Genomic DNA, 26,083 nt, shown 5'->3' with positions numbered 1-26,083 from the left:
GGGCCTTGCAGCTGCCTGAGCAGAGGGTGGGAACCCAGCCTGCTGATCCGGACAAATTTGCATATTCCTCTATTATTAGGTTAGATTATTACTAACATCTAAATTTTAGTCTGAACTTTCCTCCTCTACCAGGAAACCTTTCCTTTAAGGACGTAAATTTATAAAAAAGAAAAAATCATTACTAAAGAAATATAATAAAAATATAAAATTAATTCACATTTAAACCACATTACTTTCTAATTATCCTGGTCCTTTGGTCCCTTTGCATTACTACTGTCTTTGTTTTTTGTAGTCTAAAGTAGTTAAGTAACTTGCTTAGCCATGCGCTGTACACCCCAGGATACAAACTGTCATGTGACACACCCAGAACATTTGTCACGAGGAAGGAAGGAGGAGAATCCAGGCAGGGATACAAGTCACTCCTCACACGGTGACATCACCAGCATGCTTGTATGTCTACCCAGGGCCGAACTATCTGGTTACGTACGTTAAGGTTATAATTTACTCAAAGGGCACACACTAGGAATCATCCTATTGTGCAATCCGAAATGGTGGCGCCCAGGTTCAGACACTGAATTCCACAGGCAGCTGCCAGGGGACCATGAGGAAGATCTGAAGATAAGCAGTGGCTTCCATCTTCCAACACAGAACCTCCCTTTGTGCACAGGACAGAGGCAATGAACACAAAACGCTAACGTAAAACCCATGAAGCGGGAAGAAGTTAACGATGATGTAATAAAATATTCATGATATCAGAATACGTACAAGGTAATAATGAGTGAGTGTGAGCAGATAAAAATAGTATAAAGTAATGAACAAAAATACATTTTTCATTACCTAAGAGACTGTCAGTATAAAAAAATATTAATAACACTACATTGCTTTCTATATTAAAGCACTATAGTGATGACATATGAAAGTATAAAACAAAATTACTAAGATAAGCTAATAACCAAAAGAATATGTTTTATATAAGTGACAGCTGAGAGTATGATTTTTTTAAACCAGAAGCTTACGATAGCCAACAAAAATGACAGATTTACAGCTTCATTGCTTCCGTCCAAAAGGGTTTTAATTTGCTTTCTTGGCTGATACTAAGAACTTTGATGGGGCTGCCTCTTAAATGAAGGTCAATGTTCAAACTAGAGCAGCAACTGCCTCAGGAGAACTACATATTTAGGTAGAATTTAAGAGTTCAATCACTCATAAGTTTCTTACATGGCTTATAGTTCTTCTTTCTCTTTCCTGGGTATTATCTCTTAATCATGTCACCGTTAATAAACAATTCTATCACTTCAGCAGTAGGATGATAGGGAAACAAACCTCAAATTTATCGGTGGTGGCTGAATTAATTTTAGAATCCAGTTTGCTCTAAGTAATGGAAGAAAAGGCTAGTCTGAATAAAGGCTGAATCATTTAAAAAGCAGCATTATTACATTTGAGACACAAAGAGTCACTCGATTTGCCAGATGGTAGACGTACTTTTACATGAGTATTAATGTGTGGAAATAAATGCTCTCGATATTCTGATATGCCATATTTTTTTGTAGAGTTAGACAGTCTCGTGAAATATTGCTTATATTATTCATTTGACTAGCTAATTTTTCCTTCAGAAACAGGTAAATTTTAGCCTAACCCTTATAAAAAACAAAAAAGAAGAAAAAATTAATAAGACTTTATGTATTTGGAACCCAATTATTACAAACCACCCAATTAAAGACAAAGTTGGTTACAGAATGCTTTTGTGTGATAAGTTTCTGGGAAAACGATAGTTAAAAATAAATGCATTATGCTTACGTCCCCCTTACCAATATGAGCTCTGTCAGAGATGATAAGCCTTTTTTCCCAGCCTTCCAGACCTACAAGGAAGGGGGGAAAATACATTTAACTGAACATTTTGTATAAAAATTCTTTCATCTTAATTTCTTTAGAAACAGTGTTTAAAAGTGTTTTTCACTGAAGTAATCACTTTCATAGCTTTTCTCCTGCATAGGAAACATGTTTAACGAGAATTTTCTCACCTGTCATTCATTATATATACAAACTCATTCACACATTCTTTCTAAATGTTTTGCTCATAAAAGCTCCAAACACAGCCAGCTCTATCCACATAAAACACTTCTAGGAACCCAAACAGCAAATGGTAAAAAAATGACATATTGTAGGAGTTGGGGGAAGAGGAGGTAGTTGTAGAATAGGGGGAGAATTTCAAGTAAAGGGAGTTGCTAATCTTGGGAATGGCACCCTTTCCCAAGACAATTATAAAACATGTGATTAAACAAAATAATAAAATGTTCTCACTAATCCCTTCAAAGTATTACAATTACTCTACTTAGTACACTGAGCTGTAAATATACCTCCCCATCCAACTGTGAATGCCTGCGAGCAGGGACCAGGAGGTTTCATAACATGGGCCAGTCATCCAATAAATGTTCAAAAAAATGGTTGAATGAGTAGGTAAATGAAGGTAAATAAATATTTTTTAACATTTTTATTTCAGAGAGGAAGGGAGAGAGAGAGAGAGAGAGAGAGAGAGAGAGAGAGAGAGAGAGAGAAACATTAAGGATGAGAGAGAACCATTGATCGATTGCCTCCTGCACGACCCACACTGGGGATCGAGCCTACAACCCAGGCATGTGCCCTGACCAGGAATCAAACCGTGACTTCCTGGTTCATAGTGACACTCACCACTGAGCCACATTGGCTGGGCAATAAATATATTTTTTAAGGACAGTACACCTTTGTAAGCTATCTACGTTTTAAGGATAAGCCACTATACTCCCAACATTTTCAAAACTCATGTTCGATATTAAAAATTGTTCATTTTGATAATATTTTAAAATTATTCCTTATAGATTAGAGAGAAGGACTTCTTGATAATGTGCTATAAGTCATAATAGGAAACCTTCCCCGCTACAGCTGGTTTTGACAGGAAAATATGCACTCTGAAGTTAGCTTAAGGAGTATTACAAAACATGTATTACAAAGAAACACAGTACAGTGGATTCAGCTGGATTAGACAGGCCAGAGGGAAAAGAAAGTAGGGCGAAGCTTTCAGAGGACGGAGGCAAGCAGAGCGCAGCACGGGAACCTCAGGCTGGCCAATTAAAGAGCTGGCCCCAATACAAAGGCTAACACCGCAGGGAGGGCAGCGAGACAGGGTTCTGCGGAGCCAGACTGAGTTGTCTGAAACACTGGAGGACAGACTGTTACTTTTAAGCCTGAACAATGAACTGGAGTGATGTAGTAGAACTGGGTATTTTAAATTCGAGCCAAGCGAAAGAGAAACTCACTAATGATTTCCCTCAATTGTGTATTATTTGCATTGCCAAATTCCTCAAACCCTAGCAAGGTAGTCAAGTTGACTTCTAAAAGTCCAAAAGGGATTAGGAAAGGCAGGAAATCAAGATTTTTTCAAGGAGATAGACAGATCCATAGCACAGAGGAGCATTTCTCTCATTTGGAGGGAGGGACCTGACAGCCATCCTTTACCCCTGGGTGGTGGCAACCACGAAGCTCCAAGTCAGGAAACAAGGCCGGCAGTGTGCGCAGTGCCCTTCGGTGGCTCCCTCACTGCCCTAAACTCATCTCTGGTTTGTGCAGAAGGATATGCTAACCTGAGTATAAACGACAAGATGAACTCATAAATTTCCTAGAGCTTTGCCAACAAGATACAGTAAGTAGTTTTAGCTCCCTAAAGATAAAGTTTAATTTGTAAAATAACCAAGACTTACACAATGACCTTATTATGTTTGTCTTTTGATTAAATACGGATTAGAATTGATAAAATTTTAACGACTGACATTAAACAACTTGTCCTCAATAACCTGCAATTTTAAAGTATAAGACAAAAATGTGAAGTGCCTGGCTTAGCCGGCATGGCTCAGTGGTTGAGCATTGACCTATGAACCAGGAGATCACGGTTCAATTCCTGGTCAGGCCATATGCCCAGGTTGCAGGTTCAAGCCCCAGTGTGGGGTGTGCAGGAGGAAGCCAATCAGTGATTCTCTCTCATCATTGATGTTTCTCTCTCTCCTCTTTCCCTCTCCCTTCCTCTCTGAAATCAACAAAAATATATTTTAAAAATATAAAAAATAAAAATAAATAAATGTTAAGTGGCTGGCATGAGATCCGAATAAAATTTTACCAAAAATAATAATAATACTAACTGGTTACTAAACAAGGCAGACTCATTCTTTCATACCTTTTCCTTTTTTAACATTTTTTTCTGCTTCCTCAAATAATCCCGGTAGATGAATTACCACACCATTTCCTAAAGGAAAACAAACAAATTAATCCCAACCTTAAACATCTATACTTTATTAATATAGAAATACATAATGATATTAAAATAGAGACATCTACAATTACCCTTTATCTAGAACATAGGACATTGAGGGACTTGACTTTACAGGACATTCTGATTTATCAAAGTGTTATCACAGAAATGGTTCCAAGTTTTAGACAGTAGTATAATGTAAGTACACAAAAGAACATAAACACAGAATAAAAAAACACTAAAATTACACTCAATATAATTTACAATTTCTTTGAAACAAAGTGAAACTGTTATTTTGAAAGAAACTAGTTATGTAGCTTTAGGCAAATTAAACCAAATCACAGTAGACTCTAGATCAATGTCTTTCAAATTGGGAATCACACTATTACTGTTAATAACATCAATTTAGTGGGTTGTAATTAGCATTTTTAAAAATAAAAAACTAGAACATACCAGATTGCACTATATGTTCTAAGGGCTCAGAATCAATTTATAAAACATAGACTTGTTTGCCTTATTGTGTCATGTTTGAAAAAATGATCACATGACCTAGTAGTTCTTTATAGAATTAAGATTACCAATGAACACAGTTAAGTGCAAAGCAATCATTTCAAAAAGTATTAGTGCTAAAAGATCTAAAAGGAATTGTAAAATAGCCAAAATTAGGTATATTTCCAGAACAGGCGTCCTCAAACTACGGCCCGCGGGCCACACACATGCGGGTGTTTTTGCCATTTTGTTTTTTTACTTCAAAATAAGATATGTGCAGTGTGCATAGGAATTTGTTGATAGTTTTTTTCAAACTATAGTCTGGCCTTCCAACGGTCTGAGGGACAGTGAACTGGCCCCCTGTTTAAAAAGTTTGAAGACCCCTGTTCCGGAAGATACCAAGGTCAAGATTAATCATTTAATTAATGAAGGATGAAATCAGTTTGATAATGAAAAATGAACACTATTAGGAATTAGGGGGGGAAATTCTCAAGGGATTCATTCTATACTTACCAATGAATGCAGTAACATTTGGATTAATTATTCCACTGGGTAAAAGATGAAAATCATACTCCACGGAATCTACAACAACTGTGTGGCCGGCATTATTTCCTCCCTGAAACATATGATGGGAAATTGAACCTGACAATAAATATGACAAGTAATATGTCTCCTTCCAAAGGTAATTAATGATTTCCTGCTAAAATGTCACTATCACTTAAGGAAACCCAAGCATTTGTCACAAATACTAATTCTTTGGAGGCTTTATAATAGTTTCACTATCCTCTCTCCATTCCTCACTTCTGAAAACTGGAGAATTCAGGTTTCTGGAAGATGGTAAGACATGCCCTCTAAAAAGATTTAAAAAGAAAAGAAAAGACCACAGGGGACAATTCGTTTTTATTGTTTTGGGCACTCACTATGTAGGACACGTAGTAATCTAATTAATTATCCATGATATTCCAAAATAAAAATCCCTAAAATAGAAAAGGGTAATCCATCCAGTTAGCCTCACTTGATATAAATCCTATATAATAAAAGGCTAATATACAAATCGACCAAACGGCAGAATGACCGGTCACTATGACATGCACTGACCACCAGGGGGCAGATGCTCAATGCAGGAGCTGCCCCCTGGTGGTCAGTGCACTTCCAAAGGAGGAGCACTGCTCAGCCAGAAGCCGGGCTCACAGCTGGCAAGCACAGCAGTGGTGGCGGGAGCCTCTCCCACCTCCCAGCAGCACTAAGGATGTCCGACTGACGGCTTAGGCCCACTCACTTGAGGCTTAGGCCCACTCACTGTGGGGAACGGGCCTAAGCTGTCAGTCGGATATCCCCCGAGGGCTCCCGGACTGCCGAGAGGGCACAGGCCTGGCTGAGGAGCCCCTGCCCCTCCGAGTGCACAAAATTTGTGCACCAGGCCTCTAGTATTCATATAATTCCCATGGTCTTAAGAGTGTCAAACAATTTCCTAACCTGACATTTGTATTCTTACATGGACTTATCAACTAGCAAATCTCCCAAGTAACTACCTCAAATATTGGCTATCCTGAGACTCAAACTTTTAAATTTATAAATCAGTCTTGTGAGTTTGGTTAGTAACAGATCCCTGGGATCTACTCATCTCTGGATAACGCAATACACTAGGTCAAAGACTCTCTAAAGCTGGGAATCATACTGCCAACCCAGGGTGAAATTTCCCCTCTGTGAAGCTCAAGACTAAACAGACAATTAAAGCAAAATTTGAAGTCAAATGATAAAAATTAGGCACAAAGCAGACAATATTAAGTGACCAGATACATTTTCTAATTTCTAAGTTTAAAAATGGGAGAAAACACAAATCAATTAATTAGTTTTAAACTTCTATACAATTTTTTTTTAATTCTAAAGTAAACCACATACTAGGAATATATTTGCAACAAAAAGTTTGACATTTTCGTGGGACATTTTTAAAAATACCCATCAAAATAGTATCTCCAGAGAATGACTAGTCTAACTTGATCGCAAGACAATTTTTGCCAAAATGAATGTTATTTACATTTTACTAAATCCTTACCAATCATGAATTCAGAAAAATGGTCCTTCAAAAAAAGCAAATGCCCATTTACACTGTTTTGCACTGTACAAAGCAAAGAATCCCTGTTTGAAGGCTACTGTGTGTCATGTATGTTTAAAAACAAACAAACGACTTGACAGTGGTGACCTATAGTCTACAAGATGACAGGTGGGAGGCAAGACACAGGAAGACAGAAGCAGGAGTGTTAAGCAATACCTCCTGCACTGGATACCACCAAGGGCACAGGTGAATACTTCTTACTATTTATTTTTAATAGGAAACATCTGCATAGGATACAAAGGCACAGAGGATGAGCAGTATTCCAACCCGACCCTGCCCTGGTTCCCTGGACAAGGCAACCAGGTACCACAGGTTTTGTGTCCTCCCAGAGGTAATTTTGCATATACAACCATATTTACGTACTAGAGGCCCGGTGCACGAAATGCGTGCACAGGTAGGGTCCCTACGCTTGGCTGGCGTTCAGGGCCCATCAGGTTCCCCACCTCCTCCTTCCCTCGTTGCCCACGCACCGCCACCATGCAGTTCCCCCCACCTCTTCCCTCCCTGCCTCATCGTCTCCTCCTTCCCTTACTCCCTCAGCGCCCCGCTGCTGCCGCTGGTGGCCCGCCATGTTCCACACCGCCCCCCTGGTGGTCAGCGCATGTCATAGCAAGCTATCAAACTCCTGCTCTCCCTGTCGAACTCACAAGGGACCACTTTGCATATTAGCCTTTTATATATATAGAAGAAGATTGTTTTATTCCATGTTTACAAATGTGAGCAAACTATATACACCTGGGCAGCTTGCTTTTTTTTAGAGCAATCTTAGAGCTAATTCCATAACTTTGCAAACAGAACTATCTCATGCTAGAGGCTAATTCCAGCAGGTAATAAATGCAAGAAGTTTCATCAAAAGGTTGATGGAACCTTGAGGCTTCAGCAGGGCTGAATACATATTATTGCCTACTGGAATGGCCGAAGGCAATTCCCCAACCTGAAGATCTGCATATATTATTGCCTGTTACCAGACAGCTGAGGGCATTTTAATCTACATGTTATTGCCTCCTGCTGGCCAAACACCTGAACAGCTGAACGCAGTTCCCCCAAAACTGACAATGCCTCTGTATACTAAACCTTAGCCTTTGATATGTATACCTGCTTAGCTTAGGGCAATTTGTGTTAATAAAGAGCGAGGGGTCCAGAGACTCAGGGAACTTGGTTCCTACAGCTAAGTTCCTCTGGCTCCCCCATGGATTACAAATTTATATTTCTAGTCTCTTTATTAATTTACGCCGCAGCGCCTTCTCCAGATTCCTGAACCTTTCTAAATGCTGGATATCACCCCGGCAGTCTCATTCTTTTAACAGCTGCACTGTACTGTATTCCTTTTTATATGGACACATAATTCATTAAATTTGTCTCATAACAGAGGCATTCGGGTTGTTTGCAATCTTTTGTCATTTTGAATAATGTTACAATACACTTCCCAGTACATACTTTATTATTTCACACTTGTGTAAGTTTATCACCAATACTGATAGAAGACTCCTAAAACAAGTATTACATACCAAAAGGACATATTGGTCTGTTCAGTTTTTCTTTAGAGCCCAGAAAAATGCTAATTTGCTATTACAATTATTTAATTCTAAATTACTATAAATCACTAAATTTAATAAATGCTTACTAAATTGTTATAAAGTATTAGTAACTTTGAGACAATCAATGAAGCATTATTATTTAAATTAAAACTAGCTTTTTAAATAACCTATCATTTGCTTCATATAAAAAACAAACTACTCTATAATTTTTGGAGTAGACCTTAAAAGTAAGCCTACTACTTTACACAAATCATTTTTACAGATATTAATACAATCATTTGGTGAAACAGTGACTAATTCGGTGGTGCACAGTGGTCTTGTTGCACAACCAAAACCTACTCTCTGAGATAATATTGTACAAAAACAGGCAGTACTGATGGCAACAACCATAGTGGAGAGATGATGGCTGAAATGTGTGTTTGAGGAGGTTGGGATTGGTGTGACAGATGACTTTAGAGGGATAAACTGGTTTAATTCTTTAAGTTCTCCCAAGTTTACAGGTGACGGTTTAGGCTGGAAAAGTTCAGCTGCACACGGCTTGAAATCACATTTTAATTAACAGCTTGCTCACTCAAACATTAACCAACAGTTTTCAATAACCCATGTCTTATTAAGAATAACTATAGAGTCTTAATCTCATTCAAATTCTGCTTGAGTATGAAAATGTGGTTACATTTACCCGATTATCCTAGTAAGGAGCTAGGGGAGAAAGTGTTGGGCTGGTCAGATAAGTCTCCGTGGTCACAGAGCCCTATGGGGACGGTGGGTGTGGTAGCTTCTAAGCATGAGGCACAGGCTGTGCAGAAAAGGTGCTCAGAGGAGCTGAGTGTGAGCTGCTCACAGGAGCTCCTGACAAGGTATCTACACAGGAGCTGAGTGTGAGCTGCTCACAGGAGCTCCTGACAAGGTATCTACACAGGAGCCGAGTGTGAGCTGCTCACAGGAGCTCCTGACAAGGTATCTACACAGGAGCCGAGTGTGAGCTGCTCACAGGAGCTCCTGACAAGGTATCTACACAGGAGCCGAGTGTGAGCTGCTCACAGGAGCTCCTGACAAGGTATCTACACAGGAGCTGAGTGTGAGCTGCTCACAGGAGCTCCTGACAAGGGATCTACACAGGAGCCGAGTGTGAGCTGCTCACAGGAGCTCCTGACAAGGTATCTACACAGGAGCTGAGTGTGAGCTGCTCACAGGAGCTCCTGACAAGGGATCTACACAGGAGCTGAGTGTGAGCTGCTCACAGGAGCTCCTGACAAGGGAATCTACATATATTATCAGGTAACAAGCCCACCAAGAATTACAAGGGCAGCTGCTCTGAACTGCATGTACGTTCCCACGTTTGTGATGGAACTGCTTCTTATACGGGCAGCTCTATGAAGTGTGCACCGGCATATGTAGCAAGGATATATTCATTTAATCATGTCTAACGATTCTCCTTAATTAGCACTGGCCACATAATACTATGTAAATGATAGGAGATCAGTATTTTTTGTTCTGTTTTTAACAGAGATGCAGTATTCCTTACGCATTCCAAAATTTCCCCAAGCCAAACGTGGTGAATCAAGCCCCAGATATAGTACTTAATCATATATTCATACTAATAGTTACTTGTAACTATCTCTTGCTGCTTTGCTAAATTCCCAAAGCACTATGATCCCAGTCCCTCATGTAGCATTTAACAAACACTTTTTTAATCAAGGCTGTGTTTTCTATGATTTAACTAAATTTAAAAACAACACAGAAAATGTTCAGTTAACTGTTATACAAGGAGGGCCTCAATGGCTCTGAGGTTCAGTCCCCCTTTTTCCCACCTTTACTCTTACTTTGCAAATCACCCCTCTGGCCGAGCCATTAGATCCAGCAGGGAAACCTGACCCCAGCCGGGGCCAATCCAGCTCCGCTCTCTTGGGCATTTGATTTGAGTAGAGAAGAAGGCACTTAGGAGTTAGAGACGCCAGTCACCTAAGGGCACATCCTCAAGAGAAAGGCTGCCAGTCCCGACCTTTGACCCCAGAGCTGCCTTTGGGGCTACTCTGAGGCGGGGCCATCCCACTCTTCTTTCAGACAAACCCCATTTTGCTTAAGACCCGGCTCTTTCCATTGTTTGCAAACAAAAAATCCAAATGACTGACAAAACAAACTCATTTCGACAGAGTATGTAGACAGCTGGCTCTTTAAGTTCGCATCTTTCACTAAAGATAAATACATATAAAAATGATTAACTTCTAAACTTTAACACTTATGCTGTTCAGAACAAAACTCATGGTACTGCAGAATACAGGGGTGCTTTCTGTACTGTCCCCAGCCATGCTTTTGCTTCCCCATTTGATTTGAAGCTTACAGAAGTCAGAAGACAGTGTTTTTGGAATTAATTTTGATGGCTCCAAAGAACCAGAGGTTGTCAAGCCCAACTGCGGAACAGAAGTTGAGATCCAGAAGTGTTGTTATGTGAAGTTTCTAACTAAGAAGCTCCAAAGGTCCAGGGGAGATTTAAAAAAAAAAAAAAAAAAAAGTTTGGAAAGGAATGAAATAACCTTAGTCTGCAAAAGTGCCTCCTAATCCTTAAATTAGTTTGCTATTAGGTCTTTCTCCTCCCCAAATCACTCCCCAACTGACTTCCTCTCTATCTCTCTCACTGATGTTTCTAACTCTCTATCCCTCTCCCTTCCTCTCTGTAAAAAAATCAATAAAATATATATTTAAAAAAATAATAATAATAAAAAAGAAACACAAATTGGTAGTTACAAAATAGTCATGGGGATGTGCGTAAAGTATAGGAAACACAGTCAACAAACAATACCGCAATCACTATGTCTGGTGCCAGTTGGAATACTAGAAATATCAAGGGTAACACTATGTAATGTATACAATTATCTAAGTACTAAGCTGTACACCTGAAACCAATACAAAATAAAACTGAAAGAATATTTTTTTAAAAAGGAACATGCAATCCAAAGGGCAATAAAATATATCCAATGTTGGTACTTGCTTCGACAGCACATATACTATAAAATATATATCTATAATAATAAAAGCGTAATATGCTAATTAGACCGGACATCCTTCCAGACGACCTTCCGGATGAAGTCAAGCCTGGGAGGGAAGACTGGTCCCAGGTGCCTGCCGGAGGGAAGGAAGGCCTACTCTTGCACGAATTTTGTGCATTGGGCCTCCAATAGTGGACATAAAAAAAAGAAGTCAGAGTTTGTCCTATAAACCACTGTGGATCATAACAGAGAGCAGCAATGCCTCAAACCCCATGCCTTTGAACTACTCCAGCAACCAAAAAAAGGTTCCTATTTCGTGCCTAGTCTTCAAGCTTCCTGGGAACCCAACCATCTTTCGAGTCACTGAGCTGCTTTCTTAGTAAAAACTGTAAGACCTGTGTCTCTTTCAGATTAAACATTTCACTGTTGCCAAAGCTAAAAGACTTGTCAACCCACAGCAACAAAGTAATTCTAAGGATGACTTCTCTTTTGTGAAAACATTCATATAATTGCAATTAGCTTTTGATTTCAAAGTAGAGCAGATTAAGTTACTACCAGTAAGTTGATCAAATTAAACTATTCAACAGTAACCAGACACACTAGATAGGAAAACAAACACAGGGTATCTGAATTTCTTTTCAGCAAAGACATCCAAGTGCACTGCTCATTATCTTTTAAAGGCTGCGGCTATCTCCTTCACCTCACAGTTACATACACAGGCAAATGTCACACGTGGTAAAATTCGCAGGTACCTGTATGCTAGGCCTTAAATTACCATTATAAAACCATTTCTCACAATGAAAGTGGAAAGAGGCACCTTAAGATCCTAATTAAGAAGCTTGAGACTCTAGGTACCAAACTGATTTAAACACTTACTGAACCAGGGTCAGAGATGATCAAGGTCATGGGTAGGAGGATCAGACATACAACCAACAACTGCCTAAACCAATGGTGCCGTGCAACTTTGTAAATGCTTGATAAAAACTCACCTACTCATTCCATTTATGAATATAAGTGTCAATCAAAAAAGTTTTCTCTCACAAATAAAATCCTTTAAAAAGGTTTTTAAAAGTTTGATAAGAGACAAAAACCCCATTTTAAAAATTTTGAAAGGAGAATTGTATCACACTGAATTAAATATAATTAAAGGTTGGTTCAATGTAAAGTACCATCCCATCTTGAAGCCAGCATAGTCATGGGAACTGTCCTCCATTTGCTGTTCTTTTCAATTGCCTTGACCAGGCAATACTGAATACCTCAATGTCCCTTTTCCCACTGATAAATTCTAACAATCCACACTGATATTTAGTGTTTGTATTACATCCACTCTAATATTTAGTGTCAAAATCTGACATAGTCCCCAAAGGGTAATACAACTACCTTTGTATCCAGTTACAGTGAGTAAGCTATTAAGTATCTATCAGTTTACCAGTTCATTCTAGATTTGTTCTAGGCAACAGTTTTTCCTAGAGATACTTGAAACTATCCAAGTAACCCACCCATTCCCACCAAAATTTAAAAAACAAATAATATTGGTTAGACACCACTGAGATGATCCCATACAATTTAAAATGTTATGCCTTAAAAGTAGAGATGGCCCTAGCTGGTTTGGCTCAGTGGCTAGAGCTTCAGCCTGTGGACTGAAGGGTCCCGGGTTCAATTCCAGTCAAGGGCACATGCCTGGGTTTCGGGCTTGATCCCAGTAGGGGACGTGCAGGAGGCAGCCAATCAGTGATTCTCTCTCATCACTGATGTTTCTATCTCTCTCTCCCTCTCCTTTCCTCTCTGAAATCAATAAAGATATGTGTGTGTGTGTGTGTGTGTGTGTGTGTGTGTGTGTTTAATTTTTTTAAAGTAGACATGATGGTATATTAAAATAGGCTTAAATAGCAAACAACTTAGAACATCCACATTGACCAAACTTGAAGGTCTTCTGCCCTCAGCAGAGAAAAACTATTTACTAGAATTGCACAGCATTCAACTGGTATACGCTGAGGAAAATACTCTAGAAAGAAGTATCAGTTACCTATTTTCTCATTGATATAAGAGAGGAGACTTTAATATAAACTATTAAAGCCTTTGAACATAATGGTACCATGTAAAAAAATACTTGTTCAAATACTAAGTTCATCCAAAAAATGCTGGTGATTCCACCTTAAACTCATTCTAATAGTCAGTGAGATTGTCCAGGGAGTGTTAAAATAATTTACACGCCGAAACCGGTTTGGCTCAGTGGATAGAGCGTCCGCCTGCGGACTCAAGGGTCCCAGGTTCGATTCCGGTCAAGGGCATGTACCTTGGTTGCGGGCACATCCCCAGTAGGGGATGTGCAAAAGGCAGCTGATCGATGTTTCTCTATCATCGATGTTTCTAACTCTCTATTCCTCTCTCTTCCTCTCTGTAAAAAATCAATAAAATATATATTTAATAAAAAAATAATAATAATAATTTACAGGACAGGGTGAAACTAATGATTGGGGTGATCCAGTCACCCAACAAATGTTGAGTGTTTACTTCCTCTCTGCCTCACACAGTACTGGGTGCCCTGGAAGAAAACAAACAGGAAACAAGTCTTCTTTTTGAGAAAAGTACATCCTAGTAGGGAAGGCACAGTAATCCAAGAAAGCAAGTTTTAACCAAGTATACAAAAACAACAACTGGTATACCCTTATGTACTTGGGAAATACTATAAACTATGTGTATAAAAGGCAACCCTGATAGGAGACACAGAAATAGCAATTATAAACCTGGAAGAATGGTTTTCCTTAAATGCTAATTCTCTACCATCTCCGAAATAATGGGCCGGGGTTTGGGAAAGTCATTTTAGCAGTAGCCAGTCAAGGCACTCAATAACACTTAAGTTGTTCTCTTTTTCAATTGTTCTGCGTATTTCCAGGAGAAAGTCTGTTTGCTGCTGGTATGTCTTTTCTACTCAGTTACCACCTTTTAATAGCTGGTTTCAGAGCCTTCAGCCTACTAGCCTCTAGCTACAAATTAACAGTTTTTCCATTGAGTGTTTGTTTATGGCAAGCTTTTTTATATAACCAAGTGACAGGATACACTGTCCCTTTATAATTAATTTTAGTTAATATTTTCCCTTTATATTAACTTTTTAGCCCTGGGGGGAAACACAAAGGGAAAAATGTTCCGGCTGATCCTGATCACAGGCAACGTCATGTCTGTCCAGGACATGATGTATCCAGGACTACGAAGCTTGCTTTCTCCAAAAACAATAAACAAGCCCTTGCTTAAGGCCTGGTATGAACTACAATAGTTAAAATTTTCTCTGTGGTTTCTACACAACATGAAGGAATTATGGTATAGTCTACTTAGGTGGAGCAGCGGTAATAAGCTTCCTAACAAAACTACTTTTGTGCCGCCAGAAAGAGGCCGTCCTATTCCCTTACTTTGACCCTTGGGAAAACCTGCAGTAGCAACCTTCTCCATGCCCACCCTGGCAATACTGGTTTCCGTAAGTTGTCCACTAGACCAGCAGTTGCCAACCTTTCGGACCTCACGGACCACCAGTGGTCCACGGACCACCAGTTGGTGACCACTGCACTAGACTACACTTAGTGGCCAGATTATTATGATGTCTGAACACATAATAATCTGGCCACTCAGTATGGGTGGGGTCCGGCCAGTCTGGCCAGGGGGAGGGGACATAGGCGGCTGGCGGGCCTGCCTGCTGGTCGAAGGGACAATTTGCATATTAGCCTTTTATTATATAGGAAGGATATACACTGAGTGGCCAGATTATTATGCGTTCAGAGATCATCATAATCTGGCCACTCAGTGTATATGCTCCATGTAGACGCAATCTCTGCCCTTTTCAGCTTTTTCCCCTACCACCCAAAGTCAAATCATCTTCTGTCACCATATACTAGTATTTGGCCCCCTTTACCCTTTACCACCTCCCCACCCCTCCCCCTCAGTCATCACCATGCTGTTGTCTGTCTGCCTATGAGTTTCAGTTTGATGTCCCACATTTGAGTGAAATCGTATGGTTCTTAGCTTTTTCTGACTTATTTCACTTAGCATAATATTCTCAAGGTCCATCATGTTGTCACAAATGGAAGTATTTCATCTTTTCTTATGGCTGAGTAGTATTCCACAGTATAGACGGACCACATCTTCTTTATCCCAACACCTAGGGAAGGACCCCTGGCCACTGTGCGTAATGCTGCAATGAACATAGGGGTGCATATATCAAGAGTATCTACCAAGTTATAAACAATTCCTTATAAATCCTGCATCTGAAATACAGGCCTTAAGTGCTATGGTGATAAAAATGCCACTGGCTTTGCATCTATTCTTTCCAAAAAGAAAAACATAGTTTTTTTAAAATATATTTTTATTGATTTCAGAAAAGGAGAGAGAGATAAAAACATTAATGATGAGAATCACTGACGAACGGGCTGCCTCCTGCACACCCCGCCACTAGGGATGGAGCCCACAACCCAGGCTTGTGCCCTGACTGGGAACTGAACCATGACCTGGTTCACAGATCAATGCTCAACCACTGAGCCACACTGGCTGGGCCAGTTCTTCTTTTACAAACTGTATTTTATATTGAAAGAAATTCCTTATTTTATGGTTCCATTGTTGAGACATGGATACATTATGTACATACCTCTTCTGAAGAAACAATCTGTACAAAAGTTGAGTTTATGGGATGAATATCACACACAAAAATATTAAATTCTAACAAAGTACATATTTTCAACAATCCACAAAACTTGAATCATCAAACAAGGCAATCCAAGCTCAACATATGAGCTCTTAAAAGACACTGTAAGAATATAAAGATTTGAGGTTTATAGAAGGAAGGTAGTAAGTCAAAAGTTTACAAGTGAGGCAAGCCTGCCTAACAAGTCAGCTCACCTGTTTCTCCTCTGACTGCAGCTCACATTGGAAAGCCACACTTGGCTCCTTGTCAATCACTTCCCTCCAGACCTTCCCAGGACAGCAGAGCAGACTGGTCTAGGACCTCCTTCAAGCCTACTTTCACCGTAACCCATCTACAAACTAATGCTACTATTAAAACGGGAGATCTTCTCTAATAAAGGTTATAATGATACCACTCCCAAAACCTTCTTTCCAGCTCCATAATGTAGCTCAACCTGAGCACAACTATTTCCAGATAGGAAGATGGCCAGGAGTGCGTGCAGGAGCAAACAGGCCAGGCGGGCTCCCTCTTTCTACCCAGCAAGGTATGTATCCCCATACTTCTTTCCCAACAGCATGGCCAGATCTGGTCTGAAGACAAAAGGAAGCGAAGGCTGGGCTCTGGAGCAACTCCAAGGCAGCGTGAGGCAGAAGTTCAATGCCAACACACCTTCGGGAGTGTTAGTAAGAAGGTACATGTGTTGCCGGAGGGCTGGAGGAGCAGAACGGAAGGAGAGGTGATGGTGGTGCTAGCGAGAATACTAAGAGCCAGCTGGGCAACTATCTTAGCTGAGGAACAGCCAGGGTGGATTTCTGCATGCAAAAAAAAAAAAACAACACAAAACAGCCCTAGCTAGTTTGGCTCAGGGGATAGAGTGTCAACCTGCAGACTAAAGGGTCCCAGGTTCGATTCCCGGGGTTGCAGGCTGGATCCCCAGTAGGGGGCATGCAGGAGGCAGCTGATCAATGATTCCCTCTCATCATTGATGTTTCTATCTCTCTCTCCCTTCCTATCTGAAATCAATAAAAATACATATTTTTAAAAACACACAAAACAAAACAAAAACCACCAGATAAGTTAGAATGATTGTATTTAGCTTTTTCCTTCCTTGTTTCTGCATGCTCACATGGTATTTATTCAATTTTCGGTGGAGAGCTTCCAATCAAGGAAGGGGGCCTACTAACTTGTCAGAACATATACAACATGGCATCATCATACTGTGCCATGTATGTTCATGAGGAAGAAATATTCTGCGAACGAAACAGACTTCAAACATAACAATTACCATTTGTTTTGAAATGGGCTATTGCTCAACTCTCCCGAATTTTGAAAGTGGTAATAGTAACAGGAGCCTTCACAAAGGCCTTAGCCTCTAGGCTGCTTCGGAGCAAACGACAAATAGGAAGAAAGCTGACACCGAAAACCACGTGTCTCTCAGGAGGAAGTGCATTAGGACCGTTCTATTTCCCCAAAGTTCACTTTCAATGTCAGTGTAACGATGTCAATATTTCTAAATACCAGCGCTGACATCCTGTTATCTCCTTGCGTCACTCGGAAAAGAGCCGGGATTCCGTCCTCGGGGACCCACAAGTGAAAACAACCTCCCCTTCATACTAACACCCAGAGGACGGCGCCCAACCACGGGGCCATCACCCCGTCCACAGCCCCGCGGCGGCTCCCCTGTCAACAAAGTGGACGCGAGGAGGCCACGGTCTGCTAGCTCGGGGCCCTGCAGGTGGGGGCCATGGTGGGTCTGGATTCCGGGGCATTTCGGAACAATCCACTCCCACCTGATTCCCGAGTGGGTGGGTGGGTGGGTGATGGGAAGGAGGATGCCGGCCAGTGCCTCCGCCGGGAGAGCCAGGAGCAGGCCTCGGGCGGCAGCTCCTCCAACCCGCATCCATCCCCGCGCCGGCCCCCAGTCCTGGGCTGAGAGCTGGTCCCCAGCCCGAAACCTGCTCCCCCCGCCTGGCATCGCGCATCTCTCGACGGCTCCCCACCCCCCCACCCCCGTCAAACCGCATTTTCCTCCAGAGCCACCCCAAACCCCGCAACCCAAGACCCCCCCCCCCCCCAGGTCAGGGGTCTCTGACCTCCCGCCATTTCTCCAGGTCGCCCGCAGCTCACAGCAAGAGGAGGGGAGCTCAAGGTGACACCTGGTTTTGGAGAGAGGATCCAGGTTCTGGGCCCGACCTCCCGGGCCCGGCTTCCCCCCGTCTCGGAGCCCGGCCGCCTCACCTGGCAGCGGCACACGATGTCCGCGTCCTGCGCCAGCAGATCCACCACCTTCCCTTTGCCTTCGTCGCCCCACTGCGCGCCGAGCACCACCGTCACCCGGTTCCCTCCGGGCCGCGCCCTGGGGCGGCCGCAGTCGCCGTTGGGCAGGGAGGATGCTGCCGGGTGGGTCTCGGCCAACGCCATGGCTCCGGTGACGCGAGGAGAGCCCGGGGGAGAGGCGGGCGGCGGGGAGTGCGCGAACGGAACTGCTCTGCCGCCCGGAGCCACATGCAGAGGAAGCGGCAGCCAGCGGCGGCCCCGCCCCGGCCCCGGCCCCGCCCCCGCCGGGCCGCCCCCTCCAGCCAGGCCCCACCCCGCTCCCCGCCGCGGCCCGCTCAAGGGGGGACCATGACTGCCCCGCTCTGGCCGGCCGCGGCAGCCCCGCCTGGAGGGAGAGGCCCTGATGGCCGCAACCGCCGCCACCCGGAACCGAAGCCACGCCCCTTTCAGGGCCGGGCGCGCCATTCCCCCCCCCGCCCCCACAGCAAACCCGAGAACGGAAGCGGCAGGGGCGGGGCTTAGAGCGCGCGCCAGCCTCAACGCCCCGCCTCCCCTCGCTGTCTCCAGCTTTTCAAACTGGAGGGCACGGAGGCGCGTGCTCCAGCGTCGGACTACAACTCCCGGCATGCAACGCTCCGAGCTGAAGTGTAGTAGTCTGGTATCAGAGTGCCTGCCTTGCATAGGTTTCAGTCTCTGAAAACGTTCAATTTTAAATTATTTTTTAATTTATTCATATTTTTTAATTTATGGCACGCCCGACCCCCTGAGTCTCTCACAGTGCCTCATGCCAGAGCAACTGTGGCCTTGAACTTCTGCCCGAAGGCGGCAGGCATTGAAGCGGGTTGCACAGTGAGGGAAACCAATTATTTTTTAATGACTTGTTTTTATTAAGGGATGAGATTGCGTGCAGAACAAAAAGGGCGGAATTTCATCATACAAATGGGGTGGAATGGGAAAGAAAAGTTTTCGAATTGGAAATTAAGGACTAGGGGTAAGAACAGAGATAGGAACAGGGAGCGAATAGGGCCAACTCAAAAGAAAAGCAGTAAGGTGGAGAATGTTAGACCTGAAAATCTGGGGATCAAGCAGGGTCCTAGCCCTTCTCATTTTACACTTTAGTAACACAGGCTCGGGGAGGAGGAGTGTATTACCGATGTCAGATAGTATATGCCAGATACTGTGATGCACTTAGCTCTTTTAATTCCTACAACCTTACGAGGTAGGTAATACTGTCTTATCCTTATTTTACAGGATTTAAAAGTTAACTTGTTCTACTGAGAGCTCAATTGCTATCTAAGCAGCCTGAGTCCACAGCCCAGCCCCTTTGTGTATATTCCACTCCTATTAGTGTTTCAGGTGTCCCTAGATTCCAGAGTATGTCTCCTGCGGATTATCTTCCACCTGCAACACAAATTAACTATGACATAGAATTCTGATATAAAGTTGCCTGTGCCCAGCAGGCGTGGCTCAGGGGTTGAGCATCGACCTATGAACCAGGAGGTCAGGGTTTGATTCCTGGTTAGGACACACGCCTGGGTTGCGGGCTCAATGATCCTCAGTGTGGGGCTTGCAGGAGGTAGCTGATCAATGATTCTTTCTCATCATTTATGTTTCTATCTCTCTCTCTCTCCCTCTCCCTCTCTGAAATCAATAAAAAGATATTTATAAATAAATGAAGTTGCTTTGGGGAAAAGGTGTGCATAGAATCACATTAAATGTAGTGTCTCCCAAATAAAATAAATTAAAAGATTATATGTGTGTGTGTCCCAAATCATATGTATGCAATCATATTCTCTAATGGTTCCCAGAGCATATTTTATAATTTTTATTCTAAGATTTGTTAAGTCAGTAAACACTGAGAACCTACAATAAGTTTAGGTAGTGTTTCAAGGCCACAGTTGCTCTGGCATGAGGCCCTAACGACGTAAGGTAAGGTGACCAGACGTCCCGCTTTTGGCGGGACAGTCCCGATTTTTAACAATTTGTCCCGCGTCCCACGGCGTTTTAAAAAAGTCCCGATTTTGGAAAGAATGCATGACAAGCTAGGGAACGGCGGGAGAATGGGAAGGGAATATAAAGTTTTCAGCAGCCATGCGGCTATTTAGCCAGGATATAAGTTTTATATTATTTTTGTTAATTTTATAATGTTAAACTTTAATAATAACAAATAATTGTTGAGAACTGATTATCGAGAACTGCTTATCAAAGTTCGCATTGTTGATCAGTTGTTAGAATTCGACCACCATTGTTTGGACTTAATGAACAATGGCATTTTTTGGGATTGGCAATGACGAAAACATTTTGTAACTGTCTCTCAGACGATACACATCGAACTGCGTGCTAGTAAGCTAGTTAAACAAGTGATGTCATTACAAATCAGCTATTCAGATAATTTAGGTAAGTAACTTATTTATTTATTTCATAAATACATAAATTTTCTTGAATTTAGCAGACAGTACTCGTATTATTTATATTTTATAGTGGCGGCAAAATGTCTAGCGCCGGCCTTGAAAGTGACACTTACAACTTACGTTACGGCAAATTCAGAGGAAAAATAATACAAGTTAGTATTGTTATTATTTAGAAAGAAATATAGGATTAAAATAATTTTTAAAATATAGTTACTTTATAACAATCAAATTAATTTAATTTATAAACTAACATTAAAATATGTTCATGTAATTATGTACGTGCTTACTGTGTTTTTAAGCAATATGTATATAATAATTTATAATATAATTTTAAATTATTTTTTTTAGATTTTTAACATAATAAGTAAGAAAAGAGGATGCAAATTCAACGATGATCTAAGAAGTGAATTTCCTTTTATTAAAAAAACCAAAAGCGATTACAATATAAACCAAATTTTTAATCAAGAACTCCCCCACCCCCGCCCCTGGGCCGAAACCGGTTTGGCTCAGTGGATAGAGCGTCGGCCTGCGGACTCAAGGGTCCCAGGTTCAATTCCGGTCAAGGGCATGTACCTTGGTTGTGGGCACATCCCCAGTAGGAGGTGTGCAAGAGGCAGCTGATCGATGTTTCTCTCTCATTGATGTTTCTAACTCTCTATCCCTCTCCCTTCCTCTCTGTAAAAAATCAATAAAATATATATATTTTTAAAAAGACACCCCACCCCCCCTCCGGTCAATGGTGTCCCGCTTTACCAATGTTAAAATCTGGTCACCTTAACGTAAGGAGGCATAAAGATACAATTGCAGCCCTGCAGGATGCAGATTATTTGGTCTACCGACAAGTAAACAGGTGAATTATACTATTGCGTGATAAATGTCAGTGTTCGTCTTGTTTTTACCACAAGATTACAAGCCCCTTTGTAAACCAGAACGCTCTATTTTTTTAATTTATTTTTTACTCAAGTGCACGAGACAGCGTTGGGCATACAGTGGGTGCTCAATAAGCACCTGTCACTGCTCATTTCTGTTCCATTTAAAAGACATTTATAGAGTGTGCCTGCACCTGTTATGCACTGCCAGGTGCGTGTTTGTTATGCAATGCTTACAAACAGGCAAGGAAGGTTGGGTCTAAAAGATGCACCGACTGGAAAGTTTTATCTTCCTTCCCCCCGGGTTTTCCGAAGCGGTTTTGCTCTTCCACTCCAAAAAAAAAGCATGGCTCTGCCTTTCCTAAAACCTGGCTTAGATTTTATTTTATTTGTTCTTGTTGGTAGTATGACAGATTCCTCCCATTTTCTCCCCGTCTCCCCTCCTCCTCCCGACCTCTCCCCACCCTGGTTTAGGCTTCCCACTGAAGCATCCCCTGCCGGCGCCGGGTCGCTGACGCGCACGCGCACGCGCACGCGCACGCGCACTTGCCGGCGGGCGGGCGGGACCCGCGAGGCGGCGCGGTTGCGCGGAGCGTCCGGGCGCCATGTCCGCCGGGGGAGTGGCGCTGCTGCTGTCCTGTCTGAGCTGCTGCGGCTCGGCTCTGTGGAGGTAGAGGCGCCAGTGGAGGACGGGGCTCCCGGGGCCTTAGCAGGGGTCCCCATCCCAGCGCCTCCGAGTCCCCGGCCACCCGTCCGGGCCCCCAGCAGCCCCCCGAGCCCCCCAGGACCGGCGCCCCGCCGCCCCTCCCGGGCGTCTTCAGTGCCTGGAGGCGCAAAGTGAGGGGGCGCTGTGGGGGCACGGCTGCCGTGGAGACGTGGTCACTTCACGTCGCTGACCCCTGGGAATCCTGAAACGGCTTTTGCCCGAGAGGAGAGGAGCCAAGGGGAAGCCAAAAATGGCCACCCCATTGGGGATGAGGGATGAGGGATGGGGGGGCGGGGGAGGGCACTTCACTAGGATAACCAGGTCACTGGTGGTTGAATGAAGTGTATTAAAATATCCTAGGAAGGTTTTCAACGTAGGTTAAAGTTCGGGGGATTAATCAGAAAAAAAAGCACACCCTGCGAATATTCTGTTTAATGGAGGTTTTGCTCTCACTAATTATTGCTCTCCAACGTTAAAAGTGTTAAGAATACCAACAATCAACCAAACCATCAAAGAGGTTTCAGATGGGACCCAGGCATCTCACTGGGCGGTTGGCAGGGAGGCGGGGGTCAAATAAGAGAGGCCATGGGAAAGGTCAGGGAGGTCATGAGGAAGCAAAAAAGGGGGCATTCTAACAAGTGTGAAAACCTTCTTTTCCTTCTCTATAAAAAGAGAAAAACCTCTCTCCTGGGGTGGGTAAAAAAGCTGGGGTGCATACATACGGTGGATAGTACTCGGCCATAAAAAATGGAATCTTACCATTTACAACAGCACGGATGGACCTAGAGCAAGCATGTCCAACTCAAAGGCTGAGGCAGGCCAAATAAACAAGATTTCAGTGCATGTGGGCCGCAAAAAACAAAAGCTTCCATTTTCATAGGTTTATTTCGATAGAGACATGCTGAATGCAAAGGGCCGAAATAAATGAGTCATTGTTTAACAAAATAATAGAACATTTTAAGAAAAATTAATATTTTTTCTTGAACATTAACTTACCAGACATGGACTAACTGCACAAATTAATAAGCGTAAAGCAAGTAAACCTATTTTTCTTGTTCTCCAAAAGCGAAATATTTCCTGTTGCGCACACCAAACAAGTCAGTCCAAGACTAAAGATGTGGCCATCGGCTGCTAAAATATTCGCTGCTGGTATTAGTGGAGGGAAATGGTGAGCCTGCAAGTAAGGCACGTAAGGGAAATGAATGCAACACGATTATAGTAACCAGTTATTAGCGTACATTGTAGTTCGTCATTAATAATGGTGTATAACAGGACATTGTAAAAATTAAGTTACGAATTTTTTTTTTAAATATATTTCATTGACTTTTTACAGAGAGGAAGGGAGAGGGATAGAAAGCCAGAAACATCGACCAGCTGCCTCCTGCACACCCCCCACCGGGGATGTGCTTGCAACCAAGGTACATGCCCTTGACCGGAATCGAACCTGGGACCTTTCAGTCCGCAGGCCGATGCTCTATCCACTGAGCCAAACCGGTTTCGGCACAAAATTTTTATTAAAACGTTTCTTACATACCATTATATTGGCTGGGCCGCAAAAATATTCATTGTGGGCCGTAGGCCGCGGGTTTGACATGCTTGACCTAGAGGGTATTATGCAAAGTGAAATAAGTCAGGCAGAGAAAGACAAATACCATATGATTTTTTAAAAATGTATTTTTATTTATTTCAGAGAGGAAAGGAGAGGGAGATATAGAAACATCAATGAGAGAATCATTGATCAGCTGCCTCCTGCACGCCCCCAGCTGGGGATGGAGCCCGCAACCTGGGCATGTGCCCTTGACCGGAATCAAACCCAGGACCCTTCAGTCTGCAGGCCGATGCTCTTCCCACTGAACCAAACTGGCTAGGGCCACATACCATATGATTTCACTTACATGTGGAATCTAAAAATAAATGAACAAACAAAATTGAAACAGACTCATAGATAACAGAGAGCAGACTGGTGGTTACCAGAGGGGAGGGAAATTGGGGTCTGGGGGAAAGGGGTGAAGGGATTAAGAAGTACAGAATGGCAATTACAAAGTAGTCCCAGGATGTAAAGTACAGGATAGGGAATAGAGTCCATCATATTGTGATGACTATGTATGGTGCCGAGTGGGCACCGGAAATACCAGGGGGAGCACTTTGCAAAATATAGGATTGTCTAACCGCTGTGCTGTACAGCTGAATACAAAACAATATTAAAAGTATACTGAAATGTAGATTTTAAAAAAAGAATGCTTTATGAGAGCCACTGGCCACATGTGACTTTTGAGAAGTTGAAATATGGCTAGTCCAAATTAAGATCTTTTGTAAGTGTAATACATATACACTTGATTTCAAAGACTGTACCAAAAAATGTAAAATATCTCATTAATAATTGCTTTATATTGATTACATGTTGAATAAAATATATTATTAAAATCAATTTCACTTGCCCTAGCCGGTTTGGCTCAGTGGATAGAGCGTCGGCCTATGAACTGAAGGGTCCCGGGTTCCATTTCTGTCAAGGGCACGTATCTCGGTTGCAGGCTCCTCCCGAGCCCAGGCCCTGGTTGGGGTACATGCAGGAGGCAACCAATCGATGTGTTTCTCTCACATAGATATTTTCCTCTGTCTTTCCCTGTCTCTTCCACTCTCTATGAAAAAATCAATGGAAAATTCTCTCTGTCTTTCCCTTTCTCTTCCACTCTCTCTGAAAAATCAATGGAAAAATATCCTCAGGTAAGGATTTTAAAATTTTTCATATTAAAAAATAAAATTAAAATTAAAAAATCAATTTCACTTGTCTCTTCTTGCTTTTTTAATGTGGCCACTAGAAATTTTTAAATTACATAAGTGGCTTGCATTATATTTATGTTGGATAGATTTAGATAGATTCAAGGACCCTGAATAATAGAAAGAAATGAAAATGAACAAGGACTCAAAGAAATTTGCTCTTCAGTGTTTCAAACAAGCAATACTGTTTTATGGGTTTTAAATCTTTATTCATTTTTTTAAAGCTCAGTTTATAAGTGAAGGAAATACAGCCAATATTCTTAACAGTTTTCATCCTAAAACAAAAACAGCCCTACCTGGTTTGGCTCAGTGGCTAGAGTGTCAGCCTGCGGACTGAAGGGTCCCGGGTTCCATTCCAGTCAAGGGTACATGCCCGGGTTGCAGGCTGGATCCCCAGTAGGGGGCATGCGGGAGGCAGCTGATGAATGATTCTCATCATTGTATTTCTATCTCTCCCTTCCTCTCTGAAATCAATAAAAATATCCTCTATATTATATAAAAGCCTAATGTGCAAAGTGTCCCCTCAGGAGTTCCACTGACCGGAAGTTCAATCACTCGCTATGACGTGCGCTGACCACCAGGGGACGGCACGGAACAAAGGGAGGCCCAGGCCGACAGCCGGGGAAGGGAGGCCCCAGGTGGCAGCCGGCAGCCTCTAGGGACCCTACCCGTGCATGAATTTTATGCACTAGGCTTCTAGTATTAAAATAAAGGTAAATTTTTTTAAAAAAGTAAAAGTATTTACAGACAGTCCCTGACATATGATGGTTCCACTTAACAATTTTTTTACTTTATGGTGGTGTGAAAGCCATATGCATTGTAAACTACATGAGATTTTTCAACACTTCATTATAAAATAGGCTTTATGTTTAATAATTTTGTCCAATTATAGGCTAATGTCAATGTGCTGAGCACGTTTAAGGTAGACTAAGCTGAGCTTTGATGTTTGGTAGGCTAGGTGTAT

The 26,083-nt window shown here is 42.3% G+C and overlaps 1 protein-coding gene across 1 annotated transcript in view; it reads right to left on the bottom strand.

Moving 5' to 3' along the window:
* Positions 1 to 18,603, bottom strand: part of ADSS2 (adenylosuccinate synthase 2) — a 35,999-nt gene extending 17,396 nt beyond the window's left edge. The window contains exons 1-4 of the mRNA XM_079763619.1: positions 18,317 to 18,603; positions 5,282 to 5,384; positions 4,205 to 4,273; positions 1,809 to 1,859 (exon numbers count right to left, since the gene is read on the bottom strand). Coding sequence (XP_079619745.1) covers positions 1,809 to 1,859; positions 4,205 to 4,273; positions 5,282 to 5,384; positions 18,317 to 18,499 — 406 coding nt within the window. The 5' untranslated portion in view covers positions 18,500 to 18,603. The remainder of the gene's footprint in view (positions 1 to 1,808; positions 1,860 to 4,204; positions 4,274 to 5,281; positions 5,385 to 18,316) is intronic.
* Between the last annotated feature and the right edge of the window lie 7,480 nt (positions 18,604 to 26,083).

This window comes from Cnephaeus nilssonii, assembly GCF_951640355.1.
Source record: "Cnephaeus nilssonii genome assembly, chromosome: 23".
Taxonomy (NCBI): Eukaryota; Metazoa; Chordata; class Mammalia; order Chiroptera; family Vespertilionidae; genus Cnephaeus; species Cnephaeus nilssonii.
Note: the sequence above shows the minus strand (reverse complement) of the source record. Positions and strands in the feature narration are given on the sequence as shown.